The sequence below is a fragment of the Fistularia commersonii genome, chromosome 8, assembly GCF_037954325.1.
Source record: "Fistularia commersonii isolate RoL2024-O1a breed Wild chromosome 8, RoL_Fcom_v1.0, whole genome shotgun sequence".
In the NCBI taxonomy this organism is placed as follows: Eukaryota; Metazoa; Chordata; class Actinopteri; order Syngnathiformes; family Fistulariidae; genus Fistularia; species Fistularia commersonii.
In genome coordinates, this window is record NC_141291.1 from 10,273,106 (window position 1) to 10,292,857 (window position 19,752).

Genomic DNA, 19,752 nt, shown 5'->3' on the forward strand with positions numbered 1-19,752 from the left:
CTTTTCTCTGAAATTCTCTCTGCAACTTTTTCATTATTCCAGCATGTCCAAGACAAGTTTCTGACTGTTTCGTATGGTTTCCCGCTCATGATAATTAGCCTCAGGCTGTGTATACTATGTCAGGATCAAAATTTATTCTGTATCATCATAAGAACACTGCTATTTGGCTGCGGTTTCATATATTTTAATTGTATGGTTGCATGTGTGTTAAGTAGTTGAGGTTTTCTCAACAGGTTCCAGGATAGTGACTGCCAATCACTCCAGTTCCAACTCCTGGCAAATCCAGACTTGCCATCCCGGTTTTGTGATTTACTGCATTTTAATAAGACAAGCTTTTCTTGTTTTGTTATTTGTCATCATTGTTGCTCGGCAGTTGTCATATTGCAGATAATGAGGTAGTTTGAGCATGAAGATAATTTGGATGCCTGAATTTCCGTTGGGTATCTGTGCTATTGTGGTGACATTTTTTTCTAGCAGGTCTTTAGGTTGGTACTTTGACCGTAAAGGCAAGACTCCACAATTTGACGGTCAACTAACCGAAAACTTTTCCAGGTCTTTTTGATTGCTTGCAAATTGCTCTGTTCTCAGCCATTGTTACCACGCTGTTGTAGTCCAACTGGCTTGTTGAGCTTGAAATACATTTCAGTGAGGGAGTAGTTATGTGTGAGCTTTAGTCTGTAATATCACATGGCATCACTAGATATTTCCACTCATATCCACTATTCCTTTTGCACGCACGTATGCACACACAGGCACACCCCTACCTCGAGGACAAATCTTGTGCTATAATGAGCCATGTGACCTGCCACAGAGGAGATTCAGCTTTTGTTCCTGCCAAGATGCAATTGTTATGGAACTGTGTAAATAGTCCTCTGTCCCTCTTTCTCTTCATCTCTTCTTCTTTACTTTTTCTGTCTGCTGCCTGCCAGGCATTGAACTAAAAATCAATACGTTATAAAGAGAAGGAAGACACCTCTTATTTTCATCAGTCTGGACGCAGCAGCGGTTCGCTTCCTCTCGTATCCCCTTTGCGCACTTCAGGCTGAAGCGTTCAGTTTGCCTCCAATAACACATTTTGACAAGCTATCCAGATAACAGCTTAAACTCTCCTGCAACATTGAGTCGTAAAGGATTTGGCAAGGCTGCGAGACTAATGCATGTACTCTGCCTGTGGTTTAACTATGTGACAATACCACTTTAGAGGTAAACATTTCAAAAGGTAGACATTTCAAAAGTCATTGTCGCATTTGAGCATGTGAATGTTCAAGTAAGTACCCACTGAGGGTAAAGAGCAGGAGTGATTCAGAAGGCCACAGGGGGGCCTCAGAGACAGGGCATGAAGGAGGAGGGCTTCATTATGACTGTGGTAACTCATGCAGTCCTCACTCAGTGAAAGCTGTGAAACATCTTAATATTTGGTCTTCATCTGTGGGTCTCTATTCTGTTGTGCCTTTTCATCTTTTTTGGGTCACTTGAGAATATTTGATGTAACATTTTCTATTTCCTCATTTGTTCCAATAATCCCTCCATGATGTTAAGAGAAAGCTTGACTTGATTCTAAAGTCAGGCATTCATTTAGCCATAAAACAAACTTTTTTTTTTTTCAGGATGACTTTTCTTTCTTTCTGTCTTTCAAGAAAATTCTCATTTTTCACTTCATCTCATGGTACTTCTTGACAGAACAGTGATTAAAATCCTCATTATTTAGTCTTTGATGATGCTCACTCATGTAAGATTAAAAAGTCAAAGGGCTGACCACCAACCCTTGTAATCCAAGGAATTAAAAACAGTACGCCCTTTACAGAAACAGTCATCATTTTTTATTATCTCTGCCTGTAAAGGACATAATTAGTTTTAGGTGTGTGGATCCAAGAGTTGCAAGATGATTTGTCTCATTGAATACTTAAATTGAACTTTTGAAATACTCAACTCTTTCCAATTGCAGTTTTTTTTTTAAATTGTAAATATTTGTGACTTTTTTATACAATTGAATGATAATTATGAGGATGCTGCTGCTTTGGCAGAGAAATGATCTGGCCACGTTTCACTGGCTTTAGACTTTTATCGATGCCTGCTGGCCTTGCAACGCTTATTGGATTGCGTTTCAGATGTTGATTGTTTTTCTTTTTTTCAGTGACTGATTAATTGACTGGTCTACTTGAAATTGTACAGTGTGAAGGAGCTGTTATTTTGATAAAAAACAAAACAAAATGCTGCAGTTTTTACCTCAATATGTATGATCCAAAAGAATTGACGACCACAGAGAAAATATGTCAAGGACCTGATCTAGTGACATCAAGTGGTGATGTAATAAATTACAACTCAACAGCCTCAACAGCAGTCAAAGGAAGTTTAAGTGATACATCATATTAAGTTTCATATGCAGACTAGAATATCCCTTATCTTCTCTGCTGTTTCAGAGTGTTCAAGGATTTTTTAAATGGTGGCCGCTGTTTATGATCATGCCTTTTTTTATTAGTGGGCCAGATTAGGATTCAAGGATGCAAAGTGTTTATTGTCACATGCAACGTAAGTTAATGTGCTTCTCCTGTACAATTAATTTTTTATTTTGCAGTCTTGTTTTACAATGAATGCCAGATAGTATTAGTATATTCCATTACAATAAGAATATAGTGTGAAAGTTACTACATGACTGCTTATAAACTTACAAATATGAGAAGCTTTATGAAGATGAAATGCATCGAATCAAGTGGGTCTGGCACTAACTGTCGCTGATGAGATCATTTCTGTTTTCAGTTGTCCGAATATCTTTTAAATAACCATAAGGAACTTGAGTTTTAATGTGTGCTTTCCAGGAAAGGGCTTTTACTGCTAAAGTTTGATGTTTTTAAGTCAAAACATGGACGGTGATGGTAGTTTGGAATTGTAATTCTGTGTGCATGTGTATGCCTAAAACACACTGTACATATTACTTCATCAATTACAAAATGGGGGGCTTACAAAATGTCGACCAAAAAGTAACATTTTCATTGTATTTTACAATACAGATACTAAGGAATTTATACAAGTTCATGTAAAGGAATTTAAACATGTGGTATTGTTCCTGAATGATGAAGCAAGCACTGAATGGGACTAAAAAGAACATAATTCGTTGGTAACATAAGGGTTTCTTTAATACCTAAGCAGGCTCTACACACATCACAGACTCGATGTACTGAGATGTAGAGCAACATTTCTTTATACAACTAGTCCCTCAAGAAAATATTGAGTTCTACTTTTATAGTAGAATACTCCCAACTATGTCATTGTGACGATCATGGAAATTTATTTATTTTTTTTTTTTTTCAACGTAACATCAAATACACCAGTTAAGATTTTCTCAGAAGATTCAGAGAAAGTATAATGTCTCGCTGGGATTACAGAATGTACATTGTAGTATAGTCAAATTAACAAAGCAGTTAACAAATTTTTATTTTAACACATTTAAATAAAAGAAACGGCTTTTTTTCGACTAACCTACTGAATGAGTGTCTGGTTATGCTCAGCATAATCTATTTTAGCGGATGTATGTTTCTGAGATAATCCAGATGGCAAATGGAAAACTGTACCCTATGGCACTATCTTCCCCTTGCGTAGCCTACATGTGATGGTTTTCAGATATGCGTTGCCAGTTCTTTTTTACAATGTGATATAAAGGAATTTACAAGTACCGGTAAAAGGAGGGGGAAAAGACTCGAAGTGCAACAAAATATCATTCAGTTCATCCACACCATATTTAAAAGTAACACTTGGATGCAGAAATAAACATGCCCCTAAGGAAAAAGAAAAACGTTTCAAATAATAGCTGTCGGTATAATGATAGCTGCAGACGAAAGATCTTGGACTTTGAGTCATTATGACACCAGACCACAAGAGACAACATGTAAAACTGAAAGAACCAAATACAGAACCTGCTTCCACACTGGTTCACACCTTCTCAGTGACAGTATTGTGTCTGTGGATGTGTGTTTCTGTCAGACTTTTAGTGCGTCTTCAGTAAGTGATTCAGTGGATGATACTGAGTGAATGTTACAGTCAGTAATGACTCATGACATGGTTGGGAGGGAGCGCTGAGTTGGAATGTAGGGAAAGAAACATCCTAACCCTGAGGCTTGGAAAACACACACTACCATAATCATGAGCAGCTCACCCATCCCCCTCTATAGCTGTATTTGAGATATTTGGACTTGTTTCAGCAGGAAAGGAACACTTGAACTTATCAAAATGAATGACAGCAACATTTATTTTATGTAGACGAGACCTGTGGCTTTGGTAATGTGTGCTTACTGTAATGTACATTACCCAGATTGCTGTGGCTAATCAGATGGTCTGTAATATAAGTCGATTTTAGCTTCAGGACCTCAACCCCCCCCCCTCCCCTGCATCCCCATATATCCGCTAATATCTCCATTTTGAATGTAAACACATTTTTAACTTGCGATCCTTTCCAATTCAAACAGCCCTACAGTACCTACAGTACAGCGCCACCTCTGATCTGCAGCAATGGCTGCACATCAGCTGGATGAAAATGATTTCTGCCCCATTTCTCAAAGATCGCTGATGATTTATCTCATACTATTATCTGTTACAGAAATTACATCCCTCTCAATTCCAGCTGCACGATTTGAGAACCATCAGTCAGCATTCAGTTTTTAGAGCTTGCCGTAAAACTTTTTTCAGCAGGTCAACCTGTGTTTAAAAACATAAATATATGATAAGTGGTAATGGGGTTACAATACACATTAGAAACCGAGTGTCAGTCTGGCTCCATTAAGAGATAAAGAAATGAAAAAAAATGTAAACATTTTACATGAGTGTCAACAAAGCTCATTTGAGGTGGGGGGTGGGTCATCTGGAGGTTGTGCACCTGGAGGGATAAAAAGTCAGTGTCAGAAATTCCACACAAGCTCTATCACCTTTCATCAATAACCAAATAATCTCTTGTTTTCTTTCAATGAGCCAAAAGTATGAATGCAACAGTTTGAAGGGTAATCTTTACCAATAACTGCACATGCATTTATCCATAGCGTGTCAAATGTAACTTGCTGTCTCACAAAAAAGGAGCAACCCATTTAAAAAAAGTCACTATCATTGAGGATTGTTTTTTAATCTTTGCACGGCAACTGGAATTTAATTTCTTTTCTTGAAGAAAGCACAATCGTTGTAATTAGAATGCGTCACCATGTTTTTAACAGTACAGTGTTTGTAAGTGCAGGCATGGTTTCAGATGAAATAGTGGATTTTGTCTACCCAAGGTCTTGACCAGTCCTGTTTGCTTCACAAGGTAATACTTTTTTTCCCTATATATATATTTTTTTTACAGAGCCAAAAGTCAAATCCGATAATCATCTTTCACAGTTTTTGCATGTAAGTTCATATACTTGTGGCATTTTTTTTCCAGTCTTAGTTTGAAATGCAAATGAATGCCTTGCATTGATATTATGTTGGCATTGGGCCTTGTAATTTGATATATGGACAAACTTTATGATCTATCAGATTGCACAAAAGCAGAGTCTCAATTAAGGAACAGAAATTATATCCGTCTCTAAATGCTATGTTATTTAAAATCCTTTGAACTGAGCTTTCTCTGTAGGTCTGCTGTGGTTTAGGGGAATCCAAGCCATACAGAGGGCTTTCATTTACTCCCAACATGTACGCACATATTAAAATCTACATAACCACACTGAAACTTAGTCATGGTCATCCTTATTTAGGTTTGATGTAATCCTTAGTGTGTTGTAAACAACATAGTAGAAGTGATGCACAAGCTCGATCTGACACAATTCTAATATCTAATCGTATGGCAATGGCTCTATACTCTTCGCTTCTTCTCTTTCTAAAATCCATCAGATATGCAGCAACTCTCATGAGGTTCTTAGCCTTCAGAATTTGTCATCATTGGGAAAGTATGTAGGTCAATCTGCTTTGCTCTTTATCTGAAGCCATTCAGATATGTGGGAATATTATAAATATTTCTTATCCATATGATAAGTCAGGTTTCTTTTCAAAAGAGCATGTAGCAGATATAGAGGGAGAAGGGAATAGAGGAATCTATGGAATCTGTGCAGAGACAGTGCACATGTGATCCTATTTTCATGATAGCCTCCAAACTTCCACCATGAACGGCTGCGTTCAAGCCACACATGCAGGGAAATCAGAGCAGAGAATAAAACCCTGCAAAACATCAAATCTTACTTTTGAGCCCTGGGATTCTCATTTTATGAAATCTGACTGGTACAGTGGCAGAGATAAAGTGCTCTTTATAAAGCTAAGCCACTGGTCAACACTATGGAATGCTGCTCTTTTTCGAACATGTTGCATGGACATAGCTGATCCTGTTGCTATCTATAATCCATTTTCTGCCGTTTAGAATGTTTAGCACGCAACAGCTTCCCTGTGCAATATATCAAACGCCCATTCTGCATGCAGCTTCGGACCTTAAAATGGATTAGCCTCTGTCATGACCTGTTTCCAGTTTATGAATTGGACAAATTCATAGCTTTTGCATCAGCAACATATGCTTTTACATCCGCAAACACATATGCCCTCCTTAGAGCTGAAGTTGGTTTACATTTTGCAATATCTGGCCACAATGCACCCAGATTGTCTCGCAGTCGTTGGGCAACAATCGCCGTGCAGTGCAGGATTATGTGTAGGTCACAAAATTGTTTCCAAGACATTTGTCATAGTAAATCAAAAAGCTCCTCGCTGTATAAGAGGATGTGTTTTTAGGAGGAGAATACATTTATTTTATTTTTTTATCAGAGAGTATTTAGGAAAAGTGGGAGTTGTCTGAAAGATGTGATCTTCCCATCCTAGCTGTTTCTCCCTCAGCCAACTTCCAACCCCCCACCCTCCTTTTTTTCTTGTCACAGCTGATGTTTTGGTGCAGCAGTCAGAAAAGCTCCACTCTGTGTCGCTGGCATAGACACAGGCGCACACTTACAAACACACACCCACTGATGCACATACTCACTGGCTTTCTTTGCGCTTTTTAAATCTCTGTATTTCCACCAGTGAGTGAAGGGCTTGGTGTGTCATACTGTGCACATGAGTGTGTGTACGTGTGTTTGTGATAGCCTGTTTATCATGTAACATGTAAGGAGTGCAAACTGTCTGGACCAGAGGGACAAGAGACGAAGGGAGAGAAGAAGATGATGTGGGAAAGGCAAGACCAGAGGGAATACAGGACGAGGTGAAGCCAGGAACTGTACCAAAGTGTTGCTCTGAGGGGTCGCCTGATGAGATGAAGCACTGCATACACATCTGGAAAAGCTTGAGCAGCTGCACCTGAAGAGGAGGGTCTTTTGCAAAACCTCTGCCGGCACTTTCTCTTTCACCCTTGTGCTCCTTTTCTGTTTTTTTTTTTTTTTTTTTTTTTTATCTAATGTAGTCTTTAAATCTCGCTGTCTCCGGAGCGCTGGAATGGTTACCTGCTGAGCAAAAGCACAGAGGAGCGACTGAGGCGAAGCAAAGAAGAAGAGGGGAGAGAAGGCACAGGAGGACACTTACATGGAAGAATTAATAGGCATTAGATAGAAAAAAAGAAGTTCACAAGCATGTTTAGGTGTGTGTGACAGAGGGGAGGTATTATACAAAAGAACAGAAAAACTGAGTGAGAAAGGCACAGAGGGGATTAAAAAGCAGGAATGTGCTGACACTTGAGCTCTGAGTTTCTGTTAGCATTGGGCACAGCATGTCCTGTCACTTGACAGGTTTATCTACACATTTTACCAGTTTGCAAGTACACACACTAACACACACTCAGAATTTGCTTTGGAGACTTATCCCAGGAGGCCACCACTGGAGAAGAGAACACCTTCCAAGGAGCTTTTAATTCCCAACCCCCTCACCTACCGCCTGACTCCCACCCCATTTCCCAAAAGTGCCCTCCCACGCATTGGCCTCTCAGCCTACCTGCACCAGCCACAACATGCTGCATCTGAAGACTCATTGAGTCACACTCAAAGAGAGTTCAGAAACCTTGGATTGCATACAGGACAAGGCTGCAGTCACACTGGCTGACAATTACTAAGGAGACTGACTCATCCACTCATCTGCAGGATGTCAAAAACGTCCAGGCTGGCTCGGCCCCCCTCAGCTGGGGTTGGGTCCAAGCTGCCCTCCCCCAGGAAGGAATCCCCCGGCACCGCAGTTGCAGCCGGACGAAGCCGGGCGCTGTGTGTGGAGGAGAAGCTGATGAGGGCAGGTAATGACAGTATTTTGACCAGAGGGAAGTCTTTGATGGCTGCCGGGCCAAAGGACAAAACACAAAGCGAGACCCAGATTGTGACTGAGACCTCGGGTGTGAAGGGCCAAAATATGGAGTCAAGCCATCCCAAGAGCAAAATCATACCTCCTAAAGCCTCAAGTCAAGGGTCTGTGCATAGTAAGTAATATCACCATTTACATACCTGTTTTTTTTTTTCTAATAATCTTATGGTGCATTTTTAACTATTGTTTGTACATGATAGAGTATCCTTTTCTGCATTATTGTAAACAGCAGAGTTGTTTAGACTTTGTATTATCTTCCTTGTGTGATGTAGTTTGCTTCCCACTCGCTAATCCAGTGTCTGTTTTTTACTTTTTTAACTTCTATTTTGGTTAATTTGATTTTTTTTCCCAAAGCTGGTAAATTGGGTTTTCTACATTATCTACTAAGAAATCTGTGAAATCTTTAGCAGCCTAATAATTACAGGCCCAAAATTTGTGCAAGACAGCACCGGCTCCAGAATTTTTGCATGCACTAGTGAAAGATTTAAATTTTAACCAAGAATGTAAGAGTCCAAGAGCATAAAGACGGTGCTCCAAATAGGTGTTTGGGGCATCTTGTAGCTGCTACTTTCATTCCCATAGTGAATAACTTAAGGTTACAGTCAGCTATACACATGTAGCCATGTACCACTATCCAATTCCACATTTAAAACTGTGACAAATAGAACTCTTGTCGCCAACTGCCTTTTGGATTAATTCCTGAGCGTTGCATTGCACATTTTTAGACATCAAATACTCAAAAAATGACTTGTGGGCCTGCACTGCTTCAGTTATTGTAAATACAAACAGAACAAAAAGTTGTTCATACTTAGCTCTACCAGAATACCTTTTGAGCACTTTTTGCTTAATGGCCACTTGCCACACATATTTTCCCTGCAGTCCTTTGTTTTACCCTGCTCCTCAGAAACATTATTCCACAGTTGTCAGTGTCTTGATGGAGAGGTTCAGAATAGCTCCCGCTGGAATGACTGCCATTAACCCACTGCCTCTGTCTCTGTGGGATGCAGATTAAGAAATGGGGGCCAAGAGTTTGGGGAAGTGGTCTTATCATTCCCTTTTGGCCCTAGCATGAGATTCTCAACTCTGCTGGGTGCCAGCTTTCAAGGTTTCTTCAGGCCACTGCCATTTATGCTTTGAAAACTATTTCACTATGTTGTTGAACACTTGAATGATAGTTTTTCAATTAAGTTACTTGACTTGAAGTATTATTTAACTGTGGTTTAGTTATTCTTGACTGTTCATCAACTTGCTCTGAAGCATTTGGGGAGTGCAGGTGGATTTAAGTGTGGGGTGGATATAGACGTGGACTGCAAAGGTGAATTAACAGAGCCCTAACCCTAACAGAATGACAGAAGGAGGTCAGGAATGTGAACAAGGCATGCCGGGAAATCAACAGGTCCTCAGTTGTGTGTGTGTGTTTGTGTGTGTGAGAGAGAGAGAGAATCCATGAATCCCTTCTTGCAGTAAAGGCAGGTTATGGGTTATAAGAGGGCAGGTTTATGCTAGAAACCAGATGTTCTTGTCTGTGCAGCTCCCATTCTCTTCATTATACAGATAAAAAGCATTTCTGCAGGACTGTTTCAGGGCATCTTGGTTCAAAATAATGGTTTGAACAACACATAGTTAAGTGAATACCATTTGAAAGTGGGTTTAAGATAGGGTATTTTATTTTCTTAATTAGCATATATCTCTCAGGACATGGAAAATAACCAAATCCCCTTTTTAGCCTCTCCTTGTTTTCCAATCTTTTACCTCTTTTTCTCTTGCTGGGTTTTTACAGACATTTATCCTTTATTTGAGTATTTTGCTGTTGCCCTAATGCACATCCATAAAACACATGGAGGATAATCAAAACAGAACTTTTTTCGCAGCTCACTTCTTTTGAAGACACACTGAACTTGGTTTATTTCTTGTTCCGGACAGTAAGTTATAACCCAGCACCCTGCAGTCAGTTGGATTTGAAACTCCCTCTAGAAACCAGATATACAGTTAAATGATTCCACTGTCCTTTGATATAACACTGTATTTTTTTCATGCTGAGTGTGGCTTTCACCTTGATACACCAGTGTGAGTTACATGAAGGTCCATGCTGCATAAGATTTAATACTCAAATATGAAACCAAGTAGAAACACATATTAATTTCTCAGTGATAATACTAATAAATTAGTTTCCTGTTCACAAAGACGACAAACAGCCTGTCAATCTCCAAGGTAAAGCCAATTACAAGGGGTGATGGCAGCTGAAGCACAAACCGAGAGGGTCATACAGAGCTGATGTCAGACAATAAATGCGTGTGACAGGTGACATTTCCGCTGTGTGAAAGCTTCAGAGCTCACCGCTGCTCACCAAAGGACCCATTTTCATTTTTAAAGAGGCAAATTCTACGGTTTTGGTAGAGTGAAAGCATGAGATGAGACTCAAATGTCGATCAAGGTTTGGCCTTTTCTGTGGCCTTGTGAATGGAGACGTAGTTTGAGCATTTCATCAAAAAATTCTAATCCTGGAAATGTCTAACATTTTCACTGGTGTTTATGCACTAGTATAACATAACAATTTCACTCTAGCATAAAATAGTAAACATATACCAGATAGTAAAAATACTTTTCATCAGTGATTCAGTAACGCATTCCTATATGTTTGGTATATTATATTTGGTTATTATAAGTGAGAATACTTTAGTCAAAGGCCAACTAGTGACATTATCTAATCAGAGAGCAATCATTTAAATCAATCTGATGTGTCAGTAACTGTGAAATCACAAACTATTTTAGAAGGATTAGAAAATTAAAATGAGCATGTGTGTGTACATGTTATTTTCAGAGATCAATGCATGTATCATATAGTTGATATTATCATCATATGTTTCATTGATATATTAATATCAGCCGAAATGTGGGGAGATGTAAACAATCATAATCAATGGTTATACATAAAACATGATCTGTTTCTTGTTTGCTCAATCTGCTCTGTAAAAAATATAAATGATTTCTTAAATCAGGATCATATGTTGGACATTTAACATATTGAGGTTTATACATTTCATACATTTATACTTCATACCTCAAAGTTAAATTTTTACTGTTTAATGTAACATTATGTGCACTTCACTGTTAATTTGCACTCTATTATTATTATTATTTTGTTAATTTCATGTCACTGTGGGATTGGAGAGACGTCTTCTGGGTTCCTCTGTATATCCAATATATAGGAAGAAATTGACAATATTATATAAAGTTCCATGCTTTTATGCTCCTTTTGAGGACAACCTAATCATACACAGTACAGTGGAATGAAATTAGTAAAACCATTGTGTGCATTAAAAGCAATGTCTTCTTATCCAACTTTCACCTTTGATTTTTCTGAGCCTTCTACATTCTGTTTTGTCTGTAAAAAGATCAAGCAAAAGCATTTGCCCCACTGTGTAATAACAGGGCTCTTCGTCATGTTCCCTATCATGCAGGGATTTGCTCTTGAGATGCTCATGAAGAAAGTCATGCACCAGCTTCTCAGATGATCTCACCTTTTGGTGATTGAGAAGAGATGTCAGGAAAAACAGGGGGGTGGGAGGAGTATGTGTTCTTACCTGCCTTGGCGGTGTGAAATGTTTGCAGAGTTACTGCAACAAGTCAGTGTTTATTAAGACGCTTCACCCCCTCCCTCAGGTGTCCGTCTATGGGTTGCGCCTTTAGAAACCTTCACCTTAATCATACATCTTTAAAAGGAAAACAGCAGCGTAGTGCAATAAGTCAAGCCTTAGGATTGGGCATTGACCACCGTAGTCAAGAGTTGATATACATTCACTTTAGATTCACCAGTGGTGTCCGGCATTATCTTCAACCGCAGTAATAGAAAGTTATTACCATTATATAATGTTCTCTCCGGATTGATGGCTAAACTAAAATAAATATATGTCGAATTCATTATAATTTTTTTTTTTAATTCAAATTGAATGTCTTCAAGATCTAAAGTGAACTAGTGAATTTAAGAGAGATTAACTTTTTGTCATCACATGTCCTTTATTATTTGTCAAATCAAAGTCTGTAAGTACAATAAATTGTTTTTAACCTCATCGTCTGTACATGCAGACACACACACACACACACACACATATACTGTCTTTGATCCTTGCACTTCTACAGAGAAAGAAAAAAAACAATTATAATTCATTGTTAATTTGAAACTGCTAAATAATCTCACAAAGGTAACATAATAGCAAATATAACATCATCACACCGAAAGAATTAACCGTGTCTCAACACTGGTTGATTATAGTTAAAGTTTTGTGAGGTTATTTCACCCTGTTTTCACGTGTTAAATATACAAAGATTGGATGGGTCTGTTCTTCAGCTGTTAAGCCCCACAGGGCCAAACTGCCTTCTGGTTAAGCGATAGAGCCAGCACAGCTCCGACCACTTCACACTAGTTGCTTTTGTGTTACAGCCTCTGATTCAGTAACATCTGTCTGCTATCTCTAATCACACACTGGGGTGTCGGGAGGGTGGCTTTGTTTGACTTACTGTATTTGAGCAAAGCTGGCACAGTGTGGAGCCTTTTAATGACACTACAGCTGCATCTGTGTGTAAAGGAGCTTGTTTTTGTTGGTGTGGAGACACAACTGACCTTTGGCCTTGTCTAGTCAATAAGTACCTGGTGACTAGAGTTGTTTGAAGCACGAGAGTAGGTCAGCTAATGGTATGTTCATGGACATGGGGTCTTTGTTAGGAAATGACTAGATGTGACTCACACCTCAAATAGAAACAGACAATAATCGGGCCGCTGAGCAGGAAGAAAGCAATTATGTTATGTGACTTCTCATGATGTGTATTGTAAATCCCATGGCCAGTCCTGGTGTTGTTGTTCTGCTGTGGTGTAGCTTGGGGCATTGTTGTTTTATTCCTGAGGCAGTGCTGTTCCCAAAGAGGTGATTGGCTCTTTTGGTATGCCAAAATAAAAAGAAAACAAATGCCTTTTCCGGTTTAAGACCATTTGCCCCCAAGGATGTCATTGTTCCTTTGCTCAAGTTAGTTTTTTGTCTTTTAAAGGAATGAGAAAAAACTTTATGCATATATTTCATTTTGGGAAACGTGATGGGAAACAGCGCAACCAAATTTTTATTTATAAGATTGAGAGCTTGGGCATTTTTAAAACATGTTTTGAAATATTTTGCAGGAATATTATATTTTGTTATTTATGAATGCAAGCATCCAGTGATTGGGACTAAACATGGGCAGGATTTAGTGAAAATCTTAATTAATGTTTATTTAGAAGAAGGATCTTCAGAATATACAGAAGGGTCTTAAAAGCTAACTTGACAAATGTTGCATGAACGTCCTGAAACTAGGCCTCTCACTAGATGATTGATCTTGCAAGTTTGTGTGTTTCTTTTTGCTCCAGTCAAAAGCATAAATGTGTTTGATTCACTCACCTGGACGCAGGCGCCCCCTCAGGGTTTCCTCTAAAGAGAGGCAGCAGGGGCATCAATAGGTCTCCATCTAATTTTTTCCTTTTAGGTGTACATGCTGTGGTCTGGTTGTGTCTATAGTGTGTGTCCTTGAGTCAATATACATATATATTCTCTCTCTCTACACAAAATACAGAATATTCACAGATGTATATCTCTGTCTCCCACACATTTGGAAATAAATAATTGCTTACAACTGGACATGCTGTTTCCCTAGTTAAATTTATATTTAAGTGATATTTATAATTATAATTGTATTTAAATGTATATTTATATTTTATATAACATGGAATATTTCCATGTTACCTCACTATGACGTTAGTTTTTGATGAGCCACCTATTCTGTGAATCTGTAGAAAAAGGAACTGGTTGGGCTACATACAGATTGCAGTACAGTAGTTTTCTACTAGAATGTAGCCTTTGGTCATGTAGGATTAAACTTGAGAAAGGACAAAACAATATAATATCCGTCAATAACCGATTGAGAAGATCAATACCGCTCACCCGAGTTTTGTGCCTCACTACTTTTTATTTGAACGGCGTAAATCTCGTGAAACACGGTTACACATACATGAAAGTGAAAATCAGAGGGGTAGAACTAAAACCTGCAGTCAGTCAGTTTCCAATAAATATTTCGTTTGGGAGACAGCAGTTGAAAACATTTATAGCATATAATAAGTATCATCTCAGTACAAAATAGTTGTAGTTTAAAATGCAAACATGCAATAATTATAACATTGTAACATGCATTTGTATCGTATTTATACATTCTAGAATGTAAGGTAATAAAAAAGATTGATTGATTGATTGATTGATTGATTGATTGAAAGATTTTCCCTTTGCATTCAAGGACACAAATTCGGACTTTTCCTGGGATCTCATGGTTTCATTAAACTAGAGGAAAATGTGCTTCTTCCCATGCAATTTGTCAGATGATTAATGCTGCAAACAACATGGTGGTCAGACTGTGATATTTTAAAGAGAGCTGAATTCAACGAGATAAAAATCTGCATTTTTAGCAGAGCAAAAATCTGCCATTCCCCCCAAAAGCATATTTCCTTTCATTATATTCTACCTTTATTTCAACAGCTGAAGTCTTTTAAAATGTTGGACCATAGAGCAGTGCAACTCTCAAAGATTTGCTTATAAGTTTTTGGAATCTACAGACTCTGCACTGACACTTTGCAATGAGCTATCTTCCTACAAATCATATCTAAAATAGCTTTCTTAAATTGTTTATCATGAGCTTCCACGAAGGATCTCTCTTTGTACTTCTACAGTGGATTTGTAGAATATAGAACAGCATTTCTCTCCATTTGTCCATTTGTCTCTTAGTGTAATATCTTTTCTCTGAATACAACTTTCCGGCTGTGTATCGTCGACGGTGTTTGATGCCTGAGCCCGCTATTGCATACCTAAAATGAAAGCTGAAAATAAATCTGCATTTTCCAAGTTCCGTTTACTTGTATTTGAGCCAAGGCGCTAGCTTGTAAAAAATATTGATGATGTACTCCTTGTGATACGGTTGGTGAGCAGGATAAGGTAGCATTAAATCTCATTGATAAATTGGCTTTCAGCTGTCTGCCTCCCAAATGGACAGATGAAGAACAAAAATTATACAGGTTGCAGGGTAAATGCTACCTAATATTGGAGGTTTCTTTTTGTTCAATGGGCATTTTTTTGACATGGTTTTTAAAATCCGCTGATGGCTGCCATCCATTAAAGTGGTCGTACAGGGGACATTAACATGCATGCAATCAAGAGCTGCTCAGAGCTTTTTCACCACAGACAATAGAATATATACATGCTGGAATGACTATTCAGTTGTAACTTTCCACTCATCTGCCTTTGTAAATACTGAGTGCCTGTGTGGTTGTTATGGGGAAGTGTCTACCTCTCTGTCCGTGCCGTTTTCCTTTCAGTAACCTTAGTAACCGTAGTAAGTATTGTAACATTATGGTTACTACACTTGCAGCTATGCACCGCAAATAAATCATGAGCAGTTAACACTTTGGGAGCATCTCTTGGTAAAACACCACCTGTTTGTCTGTCTTTTTTTTATGAACTTTGCACCTTTAGGGTCACCAAAACCAGGTGTGTAGAAATCTTTTCTTCGTCTTTGAATGGAAACTTTGAGTTAAAGGAGAAACGATGAAGAAAATGTAGAGACAGGAGTTCCGCGTCATGTATTGGGTACAGCTCTAGTAGAAATAAGATGTTCTACTGATGGTGTCCATTTTTAAAATATTTTTCATTGTTATGCCAGGGTATATGGTATTTGATAGTATAAAAAATATACAAAAGGGATACAAAGGGATACAAATAAGCATCTGTCTCAGTGATACCTAAATGGGTGAGATGCAGCCTGCAGTATCTTGTTCTTTCACTTGACATAAATTCAGCACTAACATATCCATCTTCAGTTTGCCATAACCAGTACTTTCGGGTTTGACAAACAAGTTAAATGTCTTCTTTTCTGACTGCCTGTTGTTTGGACCTGGGAGTCTTCCTTCATCAGGTTCCTTGTCTGCATTTCCTTTGTGTCCTCACACTGCGTGTCCTATTCGGTTGCCACGTCAGTCGACTGGTTTCTGTGTGTTCAAACTGGTTTCTGACCCAATTCAGTTTATTCAGTGAGCAAGATAATTATCTTGGGTGCTGGACTCCTAAAACTCCTTCAAGCAGCAGACATTTAAGGGTGCTTTTAAGCAGGGTAACTATGGGTTAACCAAAATGAGCCCATTTCAAATCTACCTTCATTGCCAGCAGAACAGGCAGACCCTGAGGTGAAATTGGACCGTGTTCAGCCAGTCACTTTCAGTATAATGACTTATAGTTAGTGAGAACCCTGCAGCCTACTTGTCGCCATTATGGTCATTGTGACCTGTGGACACTGAATTATAAATTCCTGATTACACATGTTTTGCAAATATAAGAAAATTGAGGATGCGGGTGCATAATGCGGGAACCCGTCCCTGCTTTTATCCTTCTTCATATTCTGACTGTGTTTGACTTGTACACTTTTTCACTTCTAATTTAACAGCTAATGGTTTATACCAAAAATGCACATTTCAAAATACTTGGAACATTTGTAAAATCGGGATTAAATTGGTTCATTATTAAATCTCACATGTTGTTCCACAGGCCCAAATAAAACACACTTCCTTGACATTTTAAATATTTGGGCTTTGAGCTTTGGAAAAACAAGTGAGAACTTTCTCCCCCTTGCGGTCTCACATAATTGCAACTCAAAACATTTAAGCCTTTGGCATTGTTTAAAGTGTGGCATGTTTCAGACAATTCAGTGCTGCCTGGAAGATAGCGCCCCCAGCTGTACAGCAAATAGGAAGTCAGTTTGAGCTCGATACATTTCACCTTTGTCCAATGGTATGTTAAAGCCTATTATTTCAGATTGATTTTTCATGTAATAAAAATACTCATGTAAAATTTGCCATAATTACATTTTCTTTGTTTTGTTTAACTATCCTGGACTCTCATTGTGCACTTATTCATTTTACACCCTGACTGTTGATTTCCCTAACCTGGGCCTCACTGACTTTGTTAGTTCTGATCATTGTGACCCTGGACCCACTCCCTTGCTCCCCTCTTGCCAATTGGTGTATTTTGTCTAGTGTGTGTGTGTGTGTGTGTGTGTGTGTGTGTGTGTGTGTGTGTGTGTGTGTGTGTGTGTGTGTGTGTTTAATTTATTTAGTCAGATAATACAATTACCATATACATATCTGAGACACTGGAATGACCTTATCGTTCCCTTGCTTCTGTAACACATTCCCACTGCATTTGTTACCACTATCAAAGATCAAATGCCTTCCTCCCCCACTATTGCATACATCTGTAGATTTTTCCACATGGAGACTAATACGGTATAGCTGAGTGACAAAGCCATTGGGGAAAAAATTCAAGCTTCTCTACTAAGTAGCTGAGACACTTAGTTGACACAGCATTTTAGCTTGGCTCTTCTACAGAGCTGCGAGGTGGGTTAGTGGGGGGAGTATATATGAATGTAGTGTACCCCCACTTTTTGTGGGAGTTACATTCCAAGACCCCCCATGAAAAGTGAATTTTCGCAAAGTAGAGACGTGATGATTTTGATGGTATTCACTGATGTATTAACCTTCAATGAACCTCTGTCAACCCTTTATGACCCTGCAAACTGTTATCAACCCACCATCGACTGTATTACGCTTCCCACACTCTTATACAGTACACTAAACATTTTTGGATAATTGTAATGTGTAATAAACATTGAACTACAATACAACATTTACAGTAAATGGGTAAATAGAAATTAGAGAGTAAATAGGAGTTATTTATGGAAATAAATCCAATTCTATATTTTCAAATAACCATTTTATAGGCCACTCACCATTGAAAATACTTTGCTACGCCAAAACTTGAATGATGATGAATTAACTGTGCAGTCCTTATGGTGATGAATACTGATGAGGCACCCCACAACATGGCCAAAGCATTTTCCATTTTTACAATAAATTTATTTCATCTTGTCATCATCTGTTTTGCCATTTTACTGAAGCTTAAGGTCGCTGTCTTCCTAATGTTAGCTTTGTATTTCTTAATGTATCGAACTGTAGCTTTTGTTAATGCATCTAATGGCAGCCAACTTCAGCAAAACTTCTGCTTTCTTTTAACATATTGAAAAGTTTTATCTTTTCTGCAATAGTCAGCATCTTCCTGCTACGCTTGGGGTCTAGAGCGTGTTGTTATTTCATATGAGATCTTGTGTGGGAACAATGGTAGGGGCGAGAGTTTATGATGCTGGGTATCTTTGTTTGGCAAAGAGATTCTATATTTGATTTTTTTTTTTTTAAATGAACTCCTGTTTAATTTTACTATATTTTTTACTGTCTTTTTTTCTTCTTAGGCTAGAATATGGCTATTTCATCATGAAAAAAAAAGTTTAAATACTGTAAAAAAACACTAGAGAATGATAAATCGTGAGAAACAAATCACAAAAAAAATCTGCAAAGTAACAAGGGTGCGAAAGCCGAACCCAAAGAAGCGAGGGTACATTGTATTGTAAGTTTTGAAGCACTGGAGCCTCAAATGGACTAAATATATTGGACCATTGATTAATATCCTTTTATAATTATTTAGAAACAGTGTAAGTATGTTTGAAACCTATTTAAGTCTGCAGCACAAAAGAGAAATTGTTTGCGTTTATTATTTCATCCCTGTCAGTTGCTCTCATCTTCATGAATTATGCTCTAGCAAAACAATAGATGAAATTACACACACACACCTTCACAACATATATATATATATATATATATATGCATGTATAGATATGATTCTTCTCTGCCAATAAATCACTATCTAGACAACCTCTTAATGAATCTTGACTCATACTGATAAGAACCAACTCTTGCCAGACACATCTTAGACAAGTATTGGATTCCTTACGGTCGGATACAAAATTGTTAAATTAAGTCACAGAAATGATGTAATGACAGCCAAAACTTTAGACGTCTGTCTCTTGTATCGGGGAGAGGATATTAATTGTAATCAGAACCAAATATTTCTTATTGCTGCATATTTCAATCCCAATTTGTTTGTGATTGTGAGATCATCTTAACATCTTTGACAAGTGAACCGAAGCTGTCTTTCATATCTGTGGGATATCAAGGAGCGTAAGTTTGCTTATTAAGGCCCACTGTTCATAATAAGACAGCTGACTGTTAATATGATGTGAAAACAGCAGTCATCAATTATTCATTGTTTATCAGAGTACCAGTAAGGGGTGCTCAATCGACAAGCATCATATATCACCAGTGCTCTTTGTATTAAAATTACAGACATGATTTGCATAATAAATATTTTAAAAGGCAAATGTTGCTTTTTGCAAGTAGCAAAACTTTGTTACATAAAAAATTAAACGTTCATTTCTCATTTTATCGAAAATGCTTTTTTTATTGACATCAAAAATTCAAATTAGGCACAAAAAGGCACCGAAGTGCACTTATGACGCAAATACGATTGA

General features: G+C 38.1%; 1 protein-coding gene across 3 annotated transcripts in view; it reads left to right on the forward strand.

Annotated features, from left to right (window-relative positions):
- Positions 1–7,355: 7,355 nt before the first annotated feature.
- kiaa1217 (KIAA1217 ortholog) overlaps positions 7,356–19,752 on the forward strand; it is an 80,365-nt gene continuing 67,968 nt past the window's right edge. For 2 of the 3 annotated variants that reach the window (XM_086151092.1, XM_086151093.1), the window contains exon 1: positions 7,356–8,389. In XM_086151092.1, the coding sequence (XP_086007218.1) occupies positions 8,065–8,389 (325 nt within the window). In that variant the 5' untranslated portion in view covers positions 7,356–8,064. The remainder of the gene's footprint in view (positions 8,390–19,752) is intronic. The other variant, XM_086151091.1, reaches the window with a different exon arrangement.